The following is a 20660-nucleotide window of genomic DNA, read 5'->3' as shown; positions in this document are numbered from 1 at the left end:
GACGTCGGGCGCTGCAGGGGCGTCACCTCTGCTGGAAAACAAGGAAGCAGGACGGAACTTGAGAAGATCTGACAACACAGACAGAAAAACAGACGGTAAAACAGCCTGACAGGCGGTTTAATCTTCTGTAGGAGGCTCTGCTCTCTTCTTTAACGGATATATGCGTTCATTTATTCTTTATTTTAAGATGATAAACATTTAAATTATTAAAGCTGTATCTGGATTATATGATGACAACAGGAAAACAATGCACTTCAGTCTCTGAGAAATGTTTGGGTAAAAATGTAAAATCAGACTCAATAATATTTGTCCACTTTTGCCATTATTTGGTCATTTTACTCAGACAATCTGCAAGTTATATGAAGAGGAAATGCATAAATCACGGTGATTAAAGTACAGTTTAACAAACCGTATTTTAATAGAAACACTGTTTATTAAACAAAATATGATAAATAACAGTATAATAATAAAAGAAGCTAATTTAAACTGTTAAAGCAGAATTATTTTGGCCAAAATGACAGGAACGATGTTTACAGGAGATGAAGTGATGCTTTCAAACGTGAGTTTTTAACGCATCGATGCAACAAGGTTCTGGGTTCAAATCCCAGCCTGGGGTCTTTACATGTTCTCTCCAGATTCTTTAAACTTACCTCACATAAACAGTTAATGTTTGAATTGTGGACACAGCTGGATGATCCAACATGGCAACACGAATAACTGATTCTGGGTTGAATAAATGAGACAATCTGGAAAGAGCCGACCTGAGTCGCAACGAATAACTCCATGTCCAAAAGAAATGTTCGTCTAAAGAAAACTGGCTAAATTAAAAGAATGATATTTGTATAAATGATATTTGTATAAAAGGTTAAATAAAACTGGGCTCCTTAATAAAATTAAATGTTTAGTATTTTCCAGTTGAATTTGTTGGTTGTTTTTGGTCAGGCTGACGGCCTGAAGGTGGTGATGAATTGTTCCTGTTCCTTTCTGTCATGTTTTCCTCAGGAATCTTCAGCGTTGGCGTCCATGTTGGCGCCGCCATGGTTCTGTGGCAGATCCACACCCTCGACCACCTGGACACGTCTGGCTTCGGTCGTCCTTTTCCTCGCCACGGCCTCCAGCTGCTGTTTTGGTTCTCCAACCACTGCGTGACCTTTGAACCGGACCACTCTGCGGACGTCATGAAGGTTGGTGAAGCGCTCCGCTCTGCCTCCGTCCTGCTAACGAAGCGGCGTGTAAACATGTCCCTCCGGTTGTCAGCTGGTGTCGGGGTGTCAGCCGGAGAACGGGGCCTACGGCTTCCACAGGTTTGGGAACATGGAGGAACTTCTGCCTGTTCTCCACAAACCCAAGAAGAAGAAGAGCACCAGGCAGGTCAGCAGCGCTCCGTACTTCTCCGTCCATAACGTCTGCAGGCCTCATTGGCTGAACTCAGGTTAATGTTAGACGGCTTCTTCCCTCAGTAACGGCATCCAGACTGAAGAGTGTTGCCGTTTACATCCGCTGCTTTCACTGACTGAAAAGAAGAAACTAGTCACTGAGCTGAAAATGACAGAATTTGAGCTCCAGATGATTTTTTAGTAAATCTTTAAAAGCAGGAGCAGGAACGTCTTTAGTGGCTCCACTTTGATAAAAAGCCTGAAGTACTTGGACTGGTCCATCTGCACGATTTCAGGAAAATATTTAACTGTGATGAAGAATGCCTTTTTTTCTAGACCCTGTTCTTTGTCTATTGCTACACCATGAGCTCCAGCCTGTTCTTATAGCCAGAGAGCATCGATGGCAGGAACGTAAAGCATATGACATATTATATCCTGCTAAATATTGCCTCCAAGCTGTCCTCGGAGTGACGGCTGCAATCCGATATGTGGTGCAGCTCAGCGTGTTGCTAATAGAAGCAAAGCTCAGCAGTGGCTGCATCCAGCAGAGACAAGAAGAGTCAAAGCACCAGGCCAGGGGTCCCTTCTACTTCTACCTCTACCTGCAGAATAAAGTAACAGAATAATACTGAAATACACTGAATGCAGCAGAAATGTTCACATCAGTAGATAATAGCTCATTTATCATAATAGATCTATGGGCTACAAAACATCTTCATTACACTTTTTGCACAAAATAATTTTTAGATGATATTTCAATCTGCTGAGTTCTGCTAGTTGAGTCTCTGTCACTTTAAATGCAAATCGACTGCTGCTGGCCCCGCCCCCCCAGCTCAGTGTTTACACTGAAAATGGCTGCAAACAGACCATAAATCATACAGCCATACTTCTATGACAAGCAGAAGTGGAGCCTCCTGCACAATTAACAAGAATGAAGCAAGTGGTTTCTGGATGCTAAGTCAACAAAACACTTGTGTTTTCCAGCAGCCATTGTACAGCGGTAAAACCAGCTGACCTATCTGCTGGAGGTCAACAGCTGGGTTTTACTGGCGTTGCTAGGCAACGGGCTGGGCTTTGCTGGGGTTGCTAGGTAACATGGCAATGCCTGTTGATTTGTGATATTAATATCTGGAGGTTTTTGAAACGGCTCATTTTCCAGATACTAAAAAACATAAATTTATTATCAAACATCAGGATGTTTTGGGTTTTTAGAACAGTACAAACTAAAAATGGAAGAAAAAAAACTTTCCTAATAAGTCTCCTCTAAAAACTTCACTTCTAAGCAAAGACAATCAGGTTTGTCTGAAAACAGACAAATACTTAAAAATCTTTAAAAAAAAGTTTGATTGTAAATATTTCAAACCGTTCATTTGATGTGCTGCGGCGGCCGGTCTCGTTCAGAGGTCGGGTCCACTCCCTCTCTGCTCCCTCCAGCTGGTTTACTTCGTGGTCGGGAACCTGAACGTCCAGTCCTACCCGCAGTCCGCCGACCTGCCGGCGTTCGTCCGGGAGAACCTGGGGGCGGACGGCGTCTCCAACAGCGACCGCATCATCATCAGTTACCAGGTGAAGACCCGGCTGGTCAACAAGGTCTACGTCACAGAACACGACGACGCCGATGTTGGACGGTTCCGATCCGACGGAACTCACGAGGTCAGCTCACAACTGATCCGACTTCTGCAGAACCCGCAGCTGGACCTCAGCTCCCTCCTCACGCAGATGGGTTACTATGACGACGTAGAGATGCTCCAGGACGCGCCGGACCCATCGGTCCAGATGATGCTGAGCATGATGCAGAACGACCCGACCGGGTTCTTCTCTCAGGCCTTCAGTCGCCAGTTGGACCTGGACCGGTTCTGCTCCAGCACGAACACAGACGGCAGCGGGAGCCTGGTGTGTTACACTCCGCTGCAGAAGAAGAAGAAGAAGAAGAAAAGCAGCAAGAAACCGAAACCTCAGAGGGAACTTTCCTGGCGCCCCAGCTGGTCGGATCCGAACCGAGGTAAACATGAGTTCCACTGGATCAGTTTTCACATTTTATAGAGATTTACAGAAACGAGGCAGAGGTCACCCAGTGGAGGCGCCGCTAACCATAAAGCCAGCTGCGCTAGCAAAAAACCGCTAGTCATTAATATTAGTTCTGTTAATATTAAAGTACTATTTCAACATATTTAGCAAAAGCTAATGCTAAAGAGTTTTACCAACTTGATATTTAGCATAAGCTAATGCTAAAGCGCTAAATTCATGTTTACGTCCACTATGACACATGTAGCACAACCAATTTAATGTTCTTGGTAGAGAATGAATGTCATTTGCTGCACTGCATTGTGGGTAGAGGATGTTAGCTCTGCTATTAGCACATTAGCGGAAGTTTTCCCACCAATAGATGCATGGATGAATGAATGCAGTGGCAGCTACCACTAACTATGCATTAGTTGTGCTAATGCTAAAGCGCTAAATCCAGTTGAACAGGAATTTAATCCTTTACTTTAGAGAATGTGAGGAAAGCGATTCATTTACATTTTGTTCCTGTTTTTTTTTTAACCATAAGCAGTTAATTTGTGAAACTTGATTCATTTGATTAACTTTAATTGTATGAATGTGACAATAAAAACCAGAGTGGATATATTTATATTTCTGAGGCTGAGCACAGATTTGACTTTTTCTGATTTTCTTTCTGCAGATTATGATGAAGATTATGATGAAGATTATTGGATAAGATCCAGTTATGGGTATGGATCCAATTATGGATCCAGTTATGGATCCGGGTATGGATCCGGGTATGGATCTGGATCTAGAGGCAGCTATGGTAAAGGCGGCGGCGGTGGATTCTCCTGGTTCCTGAAACTCGTCCTGAAAGCCGGAGCGCTCTACCTGGCAGCCAGATGTTTGTTCTGGTTGGTCAGGAACATCTGGAAGTCTAACTGGGATGACGAGCTGCTCCAGCGGATTCCAGGCTGGACTTCTCTGTATCCCAGGTATCCACGCGCACACATCATGCTGGACTATGTTTACTAGACCTGTCAGGACTTTGACTAGGACTAATTCTGAGTTCCTGCTTCAAATTATGCCGGTTGGAGATTCAAACTGAAGACTCAGGATGATGATTTTAATGATTCTAAAGTGATTTTATGGTTTATTAAGAAATATTATGTTTTTGTAACTTAAACTGAAAATACCAAATGTCTGAAACTAAAATGTTTTTGTAGTTTTTTGTTATTAAAAAGCTCCAAGTCCTCAGTCAGGGACATGAAGGAAATGAGTCACTTTACCTTCAAAAAGGAACAAGTTAAAATTTTATTGAAATGACTGAAGTGAAGCAAATGACCAATAATCACCAATATTTGCACTGAAGATTTGCTTTCAGCTTCTACATTTCTCATATTTGTCTGTGACGAATGAAATTTGTGCAGAACTGAGACTGAATTTACGAATAAAAGTATTTTTTGTGGGATTCGTTGTTTCTGCTCCTACAGTCAGGAAGTTTCTGTTTCTGCAGCCAACAAACGAGCGTCCAGTCAGGCTGCTTCAGCATCGACCAGCTTCCAGACGAAGGAAAAAGAAGTTAAAATCTCTTTACTGACATCCTGGAAGGTTTGGAAACTGAGTTTCTGTCCCAAAAGTGAATTTAGAAACAAATAGATGCAAACTGCCTTCTTGCAGTTGCCAGGTTTTGTCTCAAAGGACAAAATGTCTCCGTGGTCCGTCTGTCCGTACATCCTTTCATTCATTCATTCATTCATTTGGTCAGCAGGGTGCTGGTGCCGATCTGGGCGAGAGGCTGGTTCTCCCTGGACAAGTCGTCTCCTTGGTAATTCAGGTTGGGTCTAAATTTAAACCCCAAGCCAAATTTTTTCAGATAAAATGTTTAAATTTATTTATTTTTGTTTCTGCGTGTATTCTGACTTTTTATTTTATAAATTAGTTTAATTCTACAAAATGTCGCCTAAAACCGTCTCGGTGCTGCCCCCTTTGGGATGAGCGCTGGTACTGCAGCTGAATTGTTTCCAATGACGCATGTCACTCAGTCACGCCCCCTGGTGGAGAGTCAGGAGTTAGAATGACGGATGTGGTGAACATTCAACAGCGTTTGATTCATAAAAGATAAAATATCTTCCGTGAACTTTATTGTCATAGTGCTTATAAAGTGCTAACTCTGCTTATTTATGTGTTATTATTATTAATAGTAATTACATTATTATTATTATTATTATTAATAATAACATCTTGGAAATTGATTAGGCAGCCAAGCAGAAATCACAGACAGTCAATTTAAATGAATAATTTTGTCACCAGCGGAGTGTAGAACAGGTTTTGTTGAATAAAGAAATGAAAAATAATCAAACTTGAACCTGGAATCTGCTCTGAACCAAAACGATGATACATTTAGTGTAAATGTCAGAATTTGAAGCTTGTGGTTCCAGAGTTAGAGGAACAGAAACCTGGTGGGTCAGCTGCTGCTTGATCAGATGTCTGAAACAGACCAGCGGGTCGGTCTGAAGGACGGAGCGGCGCTGATGGAGCCAGAAGAAGAAAACGTTTACGTCAACCTGGAGGACCTGGACGGATCCAAACAGCAGCGACCCGAACGCGCCGGTACGCCTGGACGTCACGTCCAGCAGCAAACTGATGGGTTTCATGGCAAAATTACTTCTTGAATGCTAATTTAAGGAAAATCAGGGTTTTTAATTTTAACTGATGACAATTAGGAAACAGATGCATCTGAAATAATTAGAATAATTAATAATTAAGCTCATCTGATACATAGATCTATAACACATAGAGTGTCAGTCTGGAGGTCCTGATGAAACTACTCCACATTCTGGAACAGACTTAGCCCGACAGCGTGGTGGTACATTTTGTCCTTCCACTCAACTTTCTACAAACTTACTTGGATAATCAGTCTCTATCAAATGTTGATTATCAATTTTATTATTGATTATTGGAGTTTGCGATGTTCATTATTTTTTTGTTTTCTGAGCTGTAGCTGCACATTTTATGACTTTTTATGTTTGTCTTCATAATATTGGACAAACGGTTGAATCTTTTCTCTGAGCGACAGATTGAGGGACTGACGGTTTCAATCTGCTGCTTCGTTCCAGAGAGAAAAGCCTGAAAATATGTTAATTAAAATGATGCAGATTTTAAATCTGTCAGTTCCTCTGATCCTCTAAGGCTCATATATTTACATACACTGTGGCTGCAGATAACGATTATATTACTGATCATTTGCTCTAATTATTTAACCAGATTAAAGGTTTGTCACATTCTGCAGGTTTTCATTTAACCACATAAACCAGTTTTAAACAATATTAACTAAACATAAATAATTTTACTGCTTTAGTTGTTAAAATTCAGTATTTAGTGAATGTTTGATCATCAACATGTGCAAACTGGTTATTGATTAATAATCTGACAGTAAAAGATGATTAATTTGGGATTTTTCTTTGCAGAACCGGAACCAGGTGAAGATGAAACCTGGTTCAGGTTCTGGACGGGTTCTGGGTAACAGATTTACAGATAAAGATTTTATTACGTTAAATCCAAAACGTTTTGGCTTCATTACAGCCGACTAACGATGAATCGATGAATCTGATTGCAGGAGGTAAACCAGAGGGAGCCGCCTCTGAAAGGGGAACCGGAACCAGAACCGGAACCAGAACCGGAACCGGTTCGTGTTCTAAAGTTTTTCTGGGACTGCTGAGTTTCGTCCTGCTGACGTCGGTGGTGGCGGTCGGTTTCCTGTGTGAGTCTCCACCTGGGGTGAGGATGATGATGGTGATGAAGAGATGAGGTAACACTTCCTGTTTTCATTCTCAGACCAGAGAGATTTCAGCCAGCTGAGCAGACAGCTGGCCAATCAGACGGCAGAGAGAAGCCAGCTGCTGCTGAGGCAGCAGAACCTGACCAATCAGAGGGACCGGCTGGACGCCCGTCTGAAGGCGGCAGAACTTGATCTGGACCGGATGAGGAGCGGTTCTGGTGAGGGTTCTGTTCAGAACCGCAGCATTAAAAACAACATGAAGGATTTTATGGATTGTTTTGGGGTAATCAACCAACATGGTTAAAATGCATTGATGGAAACTAAAGTTTTTATTTTGGGGTTTCAGAATAATCTCCAATGAGTTTAAAGTGGGTTTTTCCTGAGGAACGAAGTGTTTCTGCTCTGCCAGTGTTCTGCCCTGCAGGATGGAGGCGGTTCGGCTGCAGCTGCTACCTTCTGTCTTCGTCGATGAGCAGCTGGGAAGGCAGCAGAGCTCAGTGTTTGCTGACCGGAGCCGATCTGGTGACCATCAGCAGCCAGGAGGAAATGGTGAGCGGCTTCTTTCCCTCCTCGTCTCCGAATGCGGAGTAACAAGACGTCTGACGTCCTCAGGAGTTCCTGGATCAGCTCGGAGCCCAGCTGAAGGTTTGGATCGGGCTGAAGGAAGCGAGCCGAGGTTCTGGATGGAAGTGGACCGATGGAAGTTCTCCAGGAGTCACGTAGGAGCAGAACCAGCTAAATCCGCCTGGTTTCCTCTGCGCTGACCTGAGTGACCCCGGTTTCCTCTGCAGGTTCTGGACGCGGCAGACATCTTGGACCAGCAGAACCCAGAGCTGTGCAGCTTTTAACAGAGGCAGCCGGTCATGGAGCGAAGAGTGGTGCTCTCAGCTGCTGCGGTGGGTCTGTGAGAAGAAGGCGTCCACGTCTGGACGTCTGCAGTAGAAAACTTTAAACCTTGTTAGAAACATGGAGCAAAGACATTCATATCACGTATTTCTGACTGAGCTGGTTCTGTGGGAGTCAACATGTTGCTAACGTGATTTCAGATTAATGTATTTTAGATTCTTGAGATCAAACGACTTTTATTTGCATAATTTTCCTAAACTCCTGAACCGAACAGCTGAATGCTCCTTCCTGCAGCCATCCGGGTCTGCAGCCTGGTAACGAACCGTTTCCAAAACATCAGCAGCACCGAAATCACAAAACATGTCTAATTTCTCTCTGGACCCTACAACCGGTCCGTTAATCTGTGGAAAGATGTTAATGTGGTGGTAGACAGTTATATTTTTTATGTTGGTGAAATTTTGACATTTTCATTCAGATTCAAATAGAAATTAAACATTTTTTAAACTCTCAAATGACTGAGACAGTTTTGTGTTTCATCACCAGAGATCAGATCACAGCAGGAGCTTTTTATACTCCTGCATCGCGTCCAATTCTTCTGCAGATCCGATTTATTCAGAAATATACAGAGAATCAGCTCAGACTGGCTGAAATGTGTTTCACCACTAGGGGGAGCTCTCACTCTCTCTACCGCCATGTTTGGTGGTTTTTCCATACTCAGTTTATTCTTGAAATGTCTTAATCCCTTCATCCTGACTTATTTTTGTTGTTAAGGTCTTGCCATACCCTGTTCATGCCTTAGTGATTTTGAATTGTTTTAGTTTTTGTTTCTTTTATTTTGCAGATCAGTTGTTTGTAGTTCATCTTCCTCTGGGTTCCTTCATGTTCTGTCTGCCAGCCTGAAGAACCAGAACCACGCTCCTTCAGGACATTTCACACATAAACATCTTTTTTTGTTTGGACATCACAGAAGAAAAAAACGTTTTGTCCAGAAAATGCATGGAGAAAACTCTGGAAGAACTCTGAATGAATCGCTGCTCGGAGTTTTTTAACCTCAGCGTCTTTCTAAAACTAAAGACCCAATAAGAAACATCCAGATCTTCAGGAAACTGAAACTGTTTTGTCAGCAGATCCATCATGTTTCTGTCTATCTCCTTGTTTACCAGGAAAAGGTTCTGGATGGTACCAGAGGCTGAGGTTCTGCTCCCTTCATCTGTTTCTTTGTTTTGGAAATTTTCCTGCACTGACTTTTAAAAGCGTGACTCTGAATATTTAACGCCCATTGTTGGTATTTTCTGCTGGACTCGGTCTGAAAGCAGAAAACATCCAGTTCAGCCCAGGCATGGTGCATTCAGGGACTGTCAGGAAACGATATAACCCACACCACACTGGTCATAAAGCAGACAAATCTTTGATTCTCATTTAATAACCTCATTTTAAATTTGCTATGAAAAAGTTCTAAGAGTAAAATTATCATAAAAAATGATTGAAAAGATCATTCTAACCTTTGATTAGGCCACTGAGACCTTTCTTACATCAGGCTGTGACTCCATGAATGAAATGTTCATCAGTAACTGGGACCAGATTTGATCTGTGGCTTCGTCTGTTTCTAAAACTGTCAGATTTCCTTTAGAAACTGAATTATTATCATTTCACACTCGCTGTTGTTCTGCATAAGGGGATGCAGGTACATCTTTAACCTCATTGCATCGTTCATCCTCTCTCTTCTTCATTTTGTGATTAGAAAGGTGTTGTTAAATGTGTGGCTCAGGGGCCGTTTGCGGCGCTTAAAAAACATTTGTGTGGCCTCCAACCAAACTTCAGCAGCGGTCCAAACGTGGCCGTCCAGAGAGTAAACTGATGCGGATGGAAACGTTTTACAGCATTCACTGCTCTGTTCATATCCCCAAATTCCATCCATCCATCCATTTTCTTGCACCCTTGTCCCTCAGTGGGGTCGGGAGGTGCTGGTGCCCATCTCCAGCTAACGTTCCGGGCGAGAGGCGGGGTCACCCTGGACAGGTCACCTGGACAGGTCACCCTGGACAGGTCACCTGGACAGGTCGCCAGTCTGTCACAGGGAAACACAGAGACACACAACCATGCACACACACACTCACACCTAGGGACAATTTAGACAGACCAATTAACCTGACAGTCATGTTTTTGGACTGTGGGAGGAAACCGGAGTACCTGGAGAAAACCCACCATGCACAGGGAGAACATGGAGACTCCATGCAGAAACACCGGGAATCGAACCCAGAACCTTCTTGCTGCAAGGCAGCAGCTCTACCAACTGCGCCACTGTGCAGCCCATATCCCCAAATTATTTCAAATAATTTCAGGCTCACACAGTAAAACAGGAGGGATCAGTTTGCTTTGGAGGCAGCTTCTCTTTGAAACTTCTGGTGATTTCTGAAGTTTCCAGTTTGGCTGATAAAAACATGTTTAATGCAGGAATGCTGTGGATGATATCTGCTCGTTCTATAAGGTCTGTCAGCGAAGGGAATGCACCGCGTCCTGATCCTATCAGTTCACACAAGATAAGAAACCGTCTGGGTGTTTTCAGGTTTGGACCGGCGAGTTCAGACTGTTTGTCACGAACAGCAGGGAAGTCTCTGCAGGACTCACCTGTCGGGTTTTAGCACTGATCAGGTCCAATCCGAGTTCTCCCACAGGTCCAACAGTCTGGCTGCGCTGTGGACTCACCTGGGCGGAGGCCGGTCCAGGTGTTGGTGGGAGGAGCTTCACTGACACCAGAACCGCAGTGGAGCTCAAAGCTTTCAGAAGCTGAGAAAACTCAGCAGAGACACGCAGCTTCACCAGGTAATGAAACAAACTGATAGAAACTTTTTACCAATCATTGAGTAAACATGGCTGCTCTGCTGATGATGAAGTTTATAGAATGACTGAAACTGAACTGATTATATTTTCTATGATCTGTTTTTTACACAACATCGAACGAAAACCTCTGTTGTGAGTCTGAGCTGTAAAAATGAACTGAAATGACCTAAACTGATGTAATTATGCTGAGTTTATGTATTTTCTGTGTTTAAGGTTTAGAGATGAATCTTTTGTTAAAGTCCAGACGGTTTGGTTGATTTGCTCTGGATAGATTTACCTTCTGGTTTGTCTTCTTCTCTGGACAAACAAATGATGTTCAGATTAGATGGTGCTTAAGACAAGACCAGGCAAGTTTGTTTGGTTAGTCCTAGTCAAAGTCAGGATCATTCAGAGTATTCTCCTGAAGAATAAAGACAAAAAGGTAAAGAATATCAGTACATTTTAGGAAGATTTGGTGATAATTACCTGGTCCGTTTGCTTCAGACCCTCATTCACACGGAAACATGCATTCACACTGCATCGTTTCCAGAAATGTTTCCATCCACATGGAGACACAGAGAATTACGTCTTCACACCTGCAAGAGGCGCTAAACATGCAGCCTGGGACCCGAAATGAAGGCTCCACAGGAGGTCAGAGCTAAACGAGAGAACCAGAAAGACAAACGGCAAACTGGAGACGAAGTCAAACATTTTCTCTGCATCACATCGGATTATAAAGCTACATGACAAGTGATTCACCTGTTCCTGTTGGTACACACTTGGTTATAGGTGAGGCTGGGAGAAAAACTTCAGTGTTTTCACAAAAAGGTGTTTTCATTGTCCACTTGAAAAGGCAACAGCAAAGTTTTTATCCTGTTTTGTTTCCCTAAAACGCTGCTTCCATGTGGAGGAGGTGCCACTTAAAAAGGTTAAAACTTTCAGAATAAAAGCTGTGATGTGCGGACAGAACGTTAGACCAACAACAACATGTTGATCTGCGTCACGTCCGTCATCAAGCTGCTGCTCTGAGCCGCTCAGTTAGAGACTCGGTTTGGCTGCTGCTCCCTGGTGTCACTCAGGAAAGAACGACAATCATTCAACATGTTTCGGCTTGTTGGAGGAGGAGGAGGAGGAACCAGCGGTTCAGGTTTTGATTAAACCTCCGTTTGACTGTCTGCAGCAGCGGTTCATGACGAGTTTGTTCTGGTGGCACCGCTCAGTCCGGCCGAACCGGCGCCTCGGCCCAGTAGCAACGGCTACGTGGTACCAGCCTGGTGCCATGGGGTACCAAGCATGTTGAGCTGAAATGTGACATCACAACCCCTGGTTCCTGATTGGCTAGAAGACGCCGTCACTCAGTTTGACTCCATCAGACTTGTTTGTAAAATCAGCGACCGGCTGATTTCATCCGGAGCTTTAAGCAAAGCGTCCAGTCAGGCTGAGTTTACACCAGTCAGGCTGAGTTTACACCAGTCAGGCTGAGTTTACACCAGTCAGGATGAGTTTACACCAGTCAGGCTGAGTTTACACCAGTCAGGCTGAGTTTACACCAGTCAGGCTGAGTTTACACCAGTCAGGCTGAGTTTACACCAGTCAGGATGAGTTTACACCAGTCAGGCTGAGTTTACACCAGTCAGGCTGAGTTTACACCAGTCAGGCTGAGTTTACACCAGTCAGGCTGAGTTTACACCAGTCAGGCTGAGTTTACACCAGTCAGGCTGAGTTTACACCAGTCAGGATGAGTTTACACCAGTCAGGCTGAGTTTACACCAGTCAGGCTGAGTTTACACCAGTCAGGCTGAGTTTACACCAGTCAGGCTGAGTTTACACCAGTCAGGCTGAGTTTACACCAGTCAGGCTGAGTTTACACCAGTCAGGCTGAGTTTACACCAGTCAGGCTGAGTTTACACCAGTCAGGATGAGTTTACACCAGTCAGGCTGAGTTTACAGGGCCTTTAGCTCCGACAGGAATGTTCACCATGTTGGCTGCCTGTCAGTTCTGAGTCATCAGTGATGTTGTCTCATCTACGCATCCAGCCTTAACTTTGTTTATTAATACATTTTAAAGCCTGTAGATCAGGGGTCCCCAAACTTTTTCCTGTTCCACAAAAGTTCCACATAACTTTTCCCTTCTCTGGTGTGGGGGAGTCAGTTTGTAACAGGAAAAGTGTTGCATGTTTATCAGCTGCGCTGCCGAAAATTGTTGAAAGGGGGGGGGGGGGAAGGCCTGGGGGGGGGGCGAGATCACGGACGCGTTTCTCGATTGATTTTTACCCAGAAAGCAAATGGGCAAAAACCGTTAGTGAAACGGTCACTGGGACTGACTAGTATATATTTCATTGAGGGAAAAGAGCCCTCTGGTGGTTGAAGAAAAATCCATATATAAACCGGAAAATACAATATATGGAAAAAAAATCTGAACGCTCTCTGGTATCGTTCAGGAGGCCAGACCAAATGTGGAGGCGGCCCGCGGGCCGTGGCTTGGGGACCACCACTGTAGATGCTGAACTCATGAATCTGTCCCTTCAGGTTGGAGACATGGCCTCGGATCACATGTGTGTGGCCGCCCTGGGTCGGCCGGTCGCTCTGGGAATGCTGTACGACGCTCGACAAGATGAGCTCATCACAGGTGAGAGGAGAAGATTAGATATTCATGATCAACACCCTGAATGTGAGGAGGAACCTTAAAAATGTAACGTCTGTCTGGTTTGACTAAAGTAAAACATTATAGCTGATATTTTTCATGCATGTCCAACCTATGTCCCATGATGCTTTGCCTGGATTATGAGAATGATTCCCAGTGGTTATAGTAGAACTGCATTCATACAGATGAACCTCCAGCTCCTGCAGCTTTTAAATGTCTCTCTGCTTCAACACACCTGGATCCATGTGTAGCTCCTTAGCAGAGCATGAGAAACATTCACCATTTCATCTAAGCACTGCAGGACTCTGGCCCTGTAGGAATGCAGTTAGAGACGACTGATGTTTATCTGACTGTATGCTGCATGTAGCAGCTGCTGGACTGTTACGGCCAGAAAAGATGTAAAAATGTTAAAATCCTGGGTTGACAGAGCTTGATCACATTGATTACATCTGCGTGAAAACAAGCCAGAGTTTACAGGAGTAGACGATGTAGACGGACATTTGATCAGGGAAACCTGATTCTGTCATATGTGGAAAAAGACAGAAATGAATATATTATTGGTCATTTATATGGTTCTAACAAGATGAGCATCTGAGGGATTTCATTCTGGAATCATCTCTGTGCTGCTTGTTGCTTTTTCTTTATTTTATGGTTAATTTCAATCCCACTTTTTCAAATCAGGAAGTCGTTGATCCTCTTGTTTCAATGTTCAGGAACCTTTGAGTGAAACAAACTTCAATAATACATAAACATGAACTCCTGGTGAAAACCGACATTTATTTTTTTTACAGATTTCACTTTGTGGGACAGAGAAACGATTAAGAAAGTGTCCATAAGAACGCTCCAGCGCAGCAGTAGTTATGAGACGTCGGCCTCAGACTCCATTGAAGCCAAAGCGTCTCTGCTGAGCGCCGACACGTCGCTCATTCTCAGCGTTCTGAGCGGTTTGGTTGAAGCTGGAGGATCTGCCAACTATCTGAACGACCACAAGGAGTTCAAGAACCAGAGCAGAGTCGTCCTTCGGTACAAAGCAACGACGGCTTATGAGCGACTGGAACTGAATCATGCAGAAGCCAAAAAACTGCAAGTCAGAGACGTTATTAAGAACAGCCCAGCAACGCATGTAGTCACAGGCGTCCTTCACGGGGCCAACGCTTTCTTTGTGTTTGACAGCGAGACGTTGGACAGCAGCAGTCTGCACAGCATGGAGAAAGGCATGCACAGCTTAATCAAGAAGATCCCAAAACTGGATCCTGAAGGAAACGCAGTCAGAAATCTGAGAGAAGAAGAAAAAAACATCATTGAAAAATTCACCTGTAAATTTTATGGAGATTTCATTCTGCACAGGAACCCTGCAACCTTTGAGGAGGCAGCAGATGCCTGCAGAAAACTCCCAGGGCTTCTGGGAGACGACGGAGAGAAATCAGTTCCAGTTAAAGTTTGGCTGAGCCCCCTGAAGAGCCTGGATCCATCTGCAGCTCAGCTGAAGGGAGACCTTTCTGATGGCCTGATCAGAAAGGCTGAAAATGTTCTGAAAGGAGTCAGAGAAATACAGATGAGATGCAACGAGGCCATGGAAAAAGAAGTGGTGAAAACCTTCCCACAGATCCACAAAAAGCTGAAGAGTTTCCAACATCTCTGTGAAGATTACCTGAAAACAGTCCAGCAGACCCTGCAGGAGAAAATCCCTCTGATCCGGGAAGGTGAAGAAGAAGAAGAAGAATCGTTAGAAAACTTCCTTGATGAGCAGGAGAAGACTCCGTTCAGCCGGAAAAACTTGGACATGTGGCTGGATAATTCAGACAGAGAAACCAACGTCATCACATCCTGCTTAGAGATCATGAAGGGAATCAGGATCATCCCAGACGAGTCAGACCTGGACAGGCAGGTTCTGGGTGTGGAAGACGCCCTCTGCTTCGTCTTCACCTCCATTGAAACTCGTGACCCCTTCATGGACCAGATGGACGGTTACTTTAATGAAACTCCAGCCAAAGTGGCTCCACCAGCTAAGGACCAGTGGTTCTTCTCAGATGAGGTCTTAGGAAACATCAAGCAGAAAGCCGACATGGTCTCAGAAACCGCTAAAGGCCTGAAGAGCAGCAGCAGGTTTAGTTTCCTCATAGCAGCTCTGCCAAGCGAGCAGTTCAGAGGAGCAACCGTCCACCGTTACAGGAAAGGGGTGAAGAAAACCGAAGACTTCTCCAAACCTCCCATTTATCAAGTGAGAAATGTAACGGATAAGCAAGACTTAATGTGGTGTAAGTACTAACTATTTTATCTCCACTTCTAATAAACACCTTTAAGCCAACAGTTAAATTAAGAAAGTTCTTGCTCAAAAGTGTTTCACCAGATAAAATTAGTTCACCAAGAAGAATAATGACTTGGTGAAGAGACACGTCTACCAAGGAATCTCCATTACATAAAACTGAAAAAATCTGTTCATACAAGTATGTAAACTTCTGGTTTCAACTGTAAACAAAAATACAAGAAAACCTTTTTTATATAACAACAATTTAAAATATATTCTCTGAGGGTCAAACTGCCTGTTCCTGCTCACAGATTTACCAAAAAACGTCATTAGTCAGTGAGGGGTTAAATAAGGCTTCAATCCCAGAGATCTTTTAAAGATGACTCTAAGAAACCAACAGTGACTGGTTTGTTTTATCCAACAGATTCCTGTGATCTGACCTTGGACCCAGAGACTGTGAATGGGAACCTCATTCTGTCTGACGGAGACAAAAAGGCGACATGTGGAGCAAATCAGAAATATCCTGAAACCGAGAAGAGGTTTAATCCGTACCCCCAGGTTCTCTGCAGCCAAGGCCTGACGGGCCGTCACTACTTTGAGGTTGTGTGGAGCAGTGAAGTGTCTAAGCAGCTCGGTATCGGTCTTGCATATGAAAGCATTCCACGAAAAGGAAGCGGCAGGAACACTGGGTTTGGATATAACGGCGTCTCCTGGTATTTTGGTGTTAATGACAGTGACCTGCGTGCGTGGCACAGTCGCAGTAAGACGTGGTCCTCTGCTCTCCCTGCTGGATGCAACAGAGTCGGGGTCTATTTGGACTGGCCCGGTGGGACGCTGTCCTTCTACCAGGTGTCCTCCAACACTCTGACCCATCTCTACACCTTTGAGAACCGATTCTCTGCACCTCTTTACCCGGGTTTCTACATCTGGAACAAAAACAACTCTGCTGCATTCAGCCCAGTGTAAAGGGCTGAATCTACTTTTTAGCCCTTAAACTCATTTTGTTTTGCTCTTGGAGCCTCTAAGAGTTCAGAAACATTTAATTTAGCCTCTGCCTGTTATGCCTTTATTTTCTGTTTGGGTCGTATTTTCCAGTCACTTCAGTTTTCTTCATTCTCTGTTTTGTTTTTTGAACAATAACATCCCAGTATTTGCTGTGGAGCCGCTAAACAATGTCATGGATGTCCAGCTTAACAATTTCACAAATCCACCATTTTTATTACTCATGATGATTTAATAGTCCAGATTCAAAGATGCCAAAGTGGAAAAGTCAACAGAGTTGAGCTGTTGGTGAAATAAACAACATAATTCATTACATCACCAGCATAAAATGTCTGGTTATATTTTGCTTTTTGTAAATGTTGTGTCCTCTTCGTTTGCTTGAAGCACGTCAGCAAAATCCTGCCAGTATCAAGAAGGATTTGATTTTAGACTTTATATGATTGAAGGTTCAGTTCCTTCTGTCTGTGGAAATAAACTTTATTTCAGAGATGAATTTATTGATATGGTAAAAACCCTGTACTTGTAAACCACAGTTCAGAGGACCCTCAGCCAAAGTGATGGTGCTAAGGAAGACCAGTCTGCCTGGACTGGCCGCACTGGGCCGTCTGACCAACGACACGGAGGCAGACAGGTTGGGACTTGAACCAGCGACGCCACCGTCACCTGATGACATCCTGGACGTTGTTTTGCTAGCAGTAGCATTGTGCCTTTGTTTATTCTTTGGGAGCAGATGATCCAAATCCATTCACCAACACCAGTGAAAGGATTTGGATCATGCATTTGATATTCTTCACATCTGAAGGATACACACCTGTATATTCATCAGTTCATTCGTATTGTGGTTGAATTTTCTGGCTTTAACATGTTGGGTTGGATGGACGAGTCTAAAAGATTGTTGGCATCTTTTAATCAGTTATAGGAATAAAACATTGCTGCTAAACTAAATATCTTAAAGAGGAAACGATCATTAATCAGTGAACTCTAAATAATTCAGACTAATGAAGACCGACACTGAGTCTGAAAACAGCAGATTAGTTAAAATAAAAACTCAGTTGTGCTCTTTTTTTCAGTCAAAATGTTTTATTAAAGTAATAAATCTGAGAGGAAAAAACTGGTTTCAGTTTTTGGAGACAGTCTGGGCCTTTCATGCAGGGAGTGGAGATGATTTGTTATCCTCCAAAGAGTTATTGTTACTTCATTTATTATTACAATTTAAATATAATCAACAGCTCAACAATGAAACAACATAAAATGTGATTCTGTGTGTCATATCTTTAAATTTACAGTAAACTTATAGAGAATAATTTTTACACAAATAATGTCTGATGCAAAATCACAACTTTAGGATACAGAAAATAACCAGATGATTTATGTAAGAGAAACGACTAAAATGCAAAATGTTTAAAAAGGTTTTCCAACGTTGTAGAGACTTTCTGCCTCCAACGCTGCAATAGAAACTGTGTTGTCAATATTAATAAATTCCCTTTTAAATATGGAAATGGGAGTTTTAACTGTGTTGGAATTATTTAGCTTATATTTTATCACTTATATGCTGATGTGGTGTGATTACCTAGTATTCTAGTCATCTCTCTGTGTGCAGCTCAGAGAGGTGCATAAGTGACACAGGTCAGGATGTTCTGCTGAGCTGCAGCTCGGCTTGTCGACTGGAACTTGATAAACGGGATCAGCTGAAGCGCGGCTCAATGCAGTGCTCTGATTGTCCTTGTGTTAACTTGTGCTAACTGATTGAAACTGCACGTTTCCCCATCCCTTAAGGCAGTTTCATTCTGTGTAATGTTAAGAAAAATATATTTAAGCTAGCTTTAAAATTTAACATGACTTGATTGAAATAGCCTAATTATAGTTTTAAAATTGATAACTTATTCTGACCTATTGATCTTTATTTTACCTATAGTTAAGGCAGGTTGTTTGCCAAGATCTCTGATCGGCCCTCAGTAACAATCAGTAGGAGGTTCCAGCTTTTCACACTGATCTGTGAAATCCATGAAACAGCAGGACTTCAGGAGAGTTTCTGCTTCCACCTTATTTAGACAATGGAGAAACTGGTGTTTGATCTATTGAACAAATTGCAGTGAGTTTCTAACTTTAAAAAGGTCAGAGACAGGTTCTGGTTGGATGAGCAAAGATACGCCTTATTTGAATAAATTAAATACAAGAATATAAAACTTTCTACACAAAGTAACAAATCAGATTTTGCTCTTTGCAATTTCTCCAAAGACGTCTTTGCTTTTTGTCTGTCGTTTCCATCTTTGGTCTTTTTCTCTCTCAGGTAAAATCATGTGTTTGTGCTCTGAGGTTTCTGATGTTATGTGATGTGCTTTTCTGGTGCATCTGTCTTGAATAAATGCTGATTATTGTGACGCCGTCATCTCTGTGTGGCTTTTGTTTCCATGCATGGACTCAATGAATCCGGGAGCACAAGAGAATATAACGAGCCAGAAGATGATTTTATTCTCTCAATAGTGACCAGGGCACCCTAATCTCTAATAAAAGAGGTAAAGCGCAGGAAGAGACTCAGAGAGGTAGGAAACTGATTGTAACTCAGATCTCCTCTCCTGTTGCTCTCCTCATGAGTAAAACCTAATTCACGTCTCTCTCATTTGTGTCTGTTTCATGAGGGCTCCAGGTTTCCAGACCTGACAAACTGTAAATACCGATTTTATGTTAGCTTTGCGTTTTAAAAAAAAAATCCCTGTAATAACTGTAAACCTTCATTTTTAGCAACGCCGCTGGTTGTTGGGCAAATATAGTTTGCTTCACTTTTAATGTACAAAGTTCACATCATCTTTCTTTACAATTCATTTAATCCACAGATTTTATATCACACTTTGCTGCCCACTTATTTAAATATTTACAGATAAACTCAGTCGTCTAAGCAGGAATAGGACCAGGATGTGGTTTGCTGATGAAACTGTGACGCAGCAAAAAGAGATCGGCGCTTTAAAACACGTTAAACTGACGGAGAGAAAACAGAATTTCTTCTTTCTGTTCCTGATCTGAGCTTCAAATCTCAGCGGCTGAAATAAAACAAAGTCCAGCAGGAAACAAGCTAAATGTGGCAACACTAAGGTATGAATCTGGTACTCTGCTCCTCACAGCAGGTAACCAGAAGTCAACGCCACCTTGGGAAATGCACCAAGGAAATACGCTGCCAGTAGGCTCGAGGTTCATGACCAGAGAGAACAAGAGTTTTCCAAAAAAGGGATTACATTTATTATTGTTTCATGGTAAAAAATAGACAATCACAACATACGGAACACAATAGGAAGGGATTGTACATTACTGAGGCCTACCAGCAGGGGGAGGGCGGTCCAAAAATAAATGTATAAATTCAAAATAAATCATCCCAAACACTTGAACAGGCATTCAATCGTGAATGAATGCCTGTTGAACACCGGCCACTCGCACAACACAGGTCCAGTCTCCCAGGAGGCCCCTCCCACTGCCGTCAGCTCTCAGCCTGGAGACTAAAGGGTTAAACAAGCAAATACAAAACAAATACTACAATTTAAACTTGGCCAAAGACTAAAATGAGGTTACCTCCAACATAACCAATTAAAAACATCAATACTTTAATAGTCTAAAAGGACCCCAGGCTGCTGCCTGCAGCGAGGCTGGAGGCCACACAGAACAGCAGAAAGTAACACATTTAAACCAAAAAACCCCAAAACCAAGAAACCAAACAAGACAAAATGGATTAAACAAAGTCAACCGATGGAACAAGACAAACTAAACAAAATGAAACCCAGCAGTGAAACAAAACAGCAGGGTCTCAGTGAGCTGCAGCAGCAGAGCTGGAATTAAATCAAAAGGTTAGAAGGTGATTTACAGACGATGGGAGGCAGAGGAAACCATCGTCACCTACCAGAGCTGGACGACTTCAGCCCAAACCACAGGATCCTTTCCGGCCCACAGCGGGAGGATCAGCTTTCCAACATG

The 20660-nt window shown here is 43.0% G+C and overlaps 3 protein-coding genes across 9 annotated transcripts in view; all 3 read left to right on the top strand.

Annotated features, from left to right (window-relative positions):
• Positions 1-8: 8 nt before the first annotated feature.
• On the top strand, positions 9-5580 carry LOC103472298 (uncharacterized). Of its 5 annotated transcripts, none has more exons than XM_017306623.2 (7): positions 9-95; positions 1003-1184; positions 1258-1371; positions 2811-3378; positions 4060-4354; positions 4853-4970; positions 5128-5580. In XM_017306623.2, exons 2-7 carry the CDS (start codon positions 1038-1040, stop codon positions 5299-5301), a joined length of 1416 nt encoding a protein of 471 aa, XP_017162112.2. In that variant the 5' UTR covers positions 9-95; positions 1003-1037; the 3' UTR covers positions 5302-5580. The 5 variants fall into 5 exon arrangements, with proteins under 5 accessions (XP_017162112.2, XP_008420048.3, XP_017162108.2 ...); XM_008421826.3 differs by having other exon boundaries at positions 2778-3378; positions 4072-4354; XM_017306619.2 differs by having other exon boundaries at positions 2778-3378.
• Positions 5581-5589: 9 nt separating this feature from the next.
• LOC103472310 (C-type lectin domain family 9 member A-like) overlaps positions 5590-20660 on the top strand; it is a 182306-nt gene continuing 167235 nt past the window's right edge. The window contains exons 1-6 of the mRNA XM_081611815.1: positions 5590-5972; positions 6979-7122; positions 7197-7358; positions 7565-7689; positions 7753-7859; positions 7932-10045. Coding sequence (XP_081467941.1) covers positions 5846-5972; positions 6979-7122; positions 7197-7358; positions 7565-7689; positions 7753-7859; positions 7932-8082 — 816 coding nt within the window. The 5' untranslated portion in view covers positions 5590-5845 and the 3' untranslated portion in view covers positions 8083-10045. The remainder of the gene's footprint in view (positions 5973-6978; positions 7123-7196; positions 7359-7564; positions 7690-7752; positions 7860-7931; positions 10046-20660) is intronic.
• On the top strand, positions 10032-16664 carry LOC103472328 (stonustoxin subunit alpha-like). Of its 3 annotated transcripts, none has more exons than XM_081611807.1 (4): positions 10032-10809; positions 13248-13435; positions 14242-15708; positions 16123-16664. In XM_081611807.1, exons 2-4 carry the CDS (start codon positions 13261-13263, stop codon positions 16662-16664), a joined length of 2184 nt encoding a protein of 727 aa, XP_081467933.1. In that variant the 5' UTR covers positions 10032-10809; positions 13248-13260. The 3 variants fall into 3 exon arrangements, with proteins under 3 accessions (XP_081467933.1, XP_008420100.2, XP_081467934.1); XM_008421878.3 differs by having other exon boundaries at positions 10053-10809; positions 13336-13435; XM_081611808.1 differs by lacking the exon at positions 10032-10809 and adding an exon at positions 10824-11595 and having other exon boundaries at positions 13336-13435.

The sequence above is a fragment of the Poecilia reticulata genome, chromosome 1 (assembly GCF_904066995.2).
Source record: "Poecilia reticulata chromosome 1, P_reticulata-male-v2, whole genome shotgun sequence".
NCBI lineage: Eukaryota > Metazoa > Chordata > Actinopteri > Cyprinodontiformes > Poeciliidae > Poecilia > Poecilia reticulata.
Note: the sequence above shows the minus strand (reverse complement) of the source record. Positions and strands in the feature narration are given on the sequence as shown.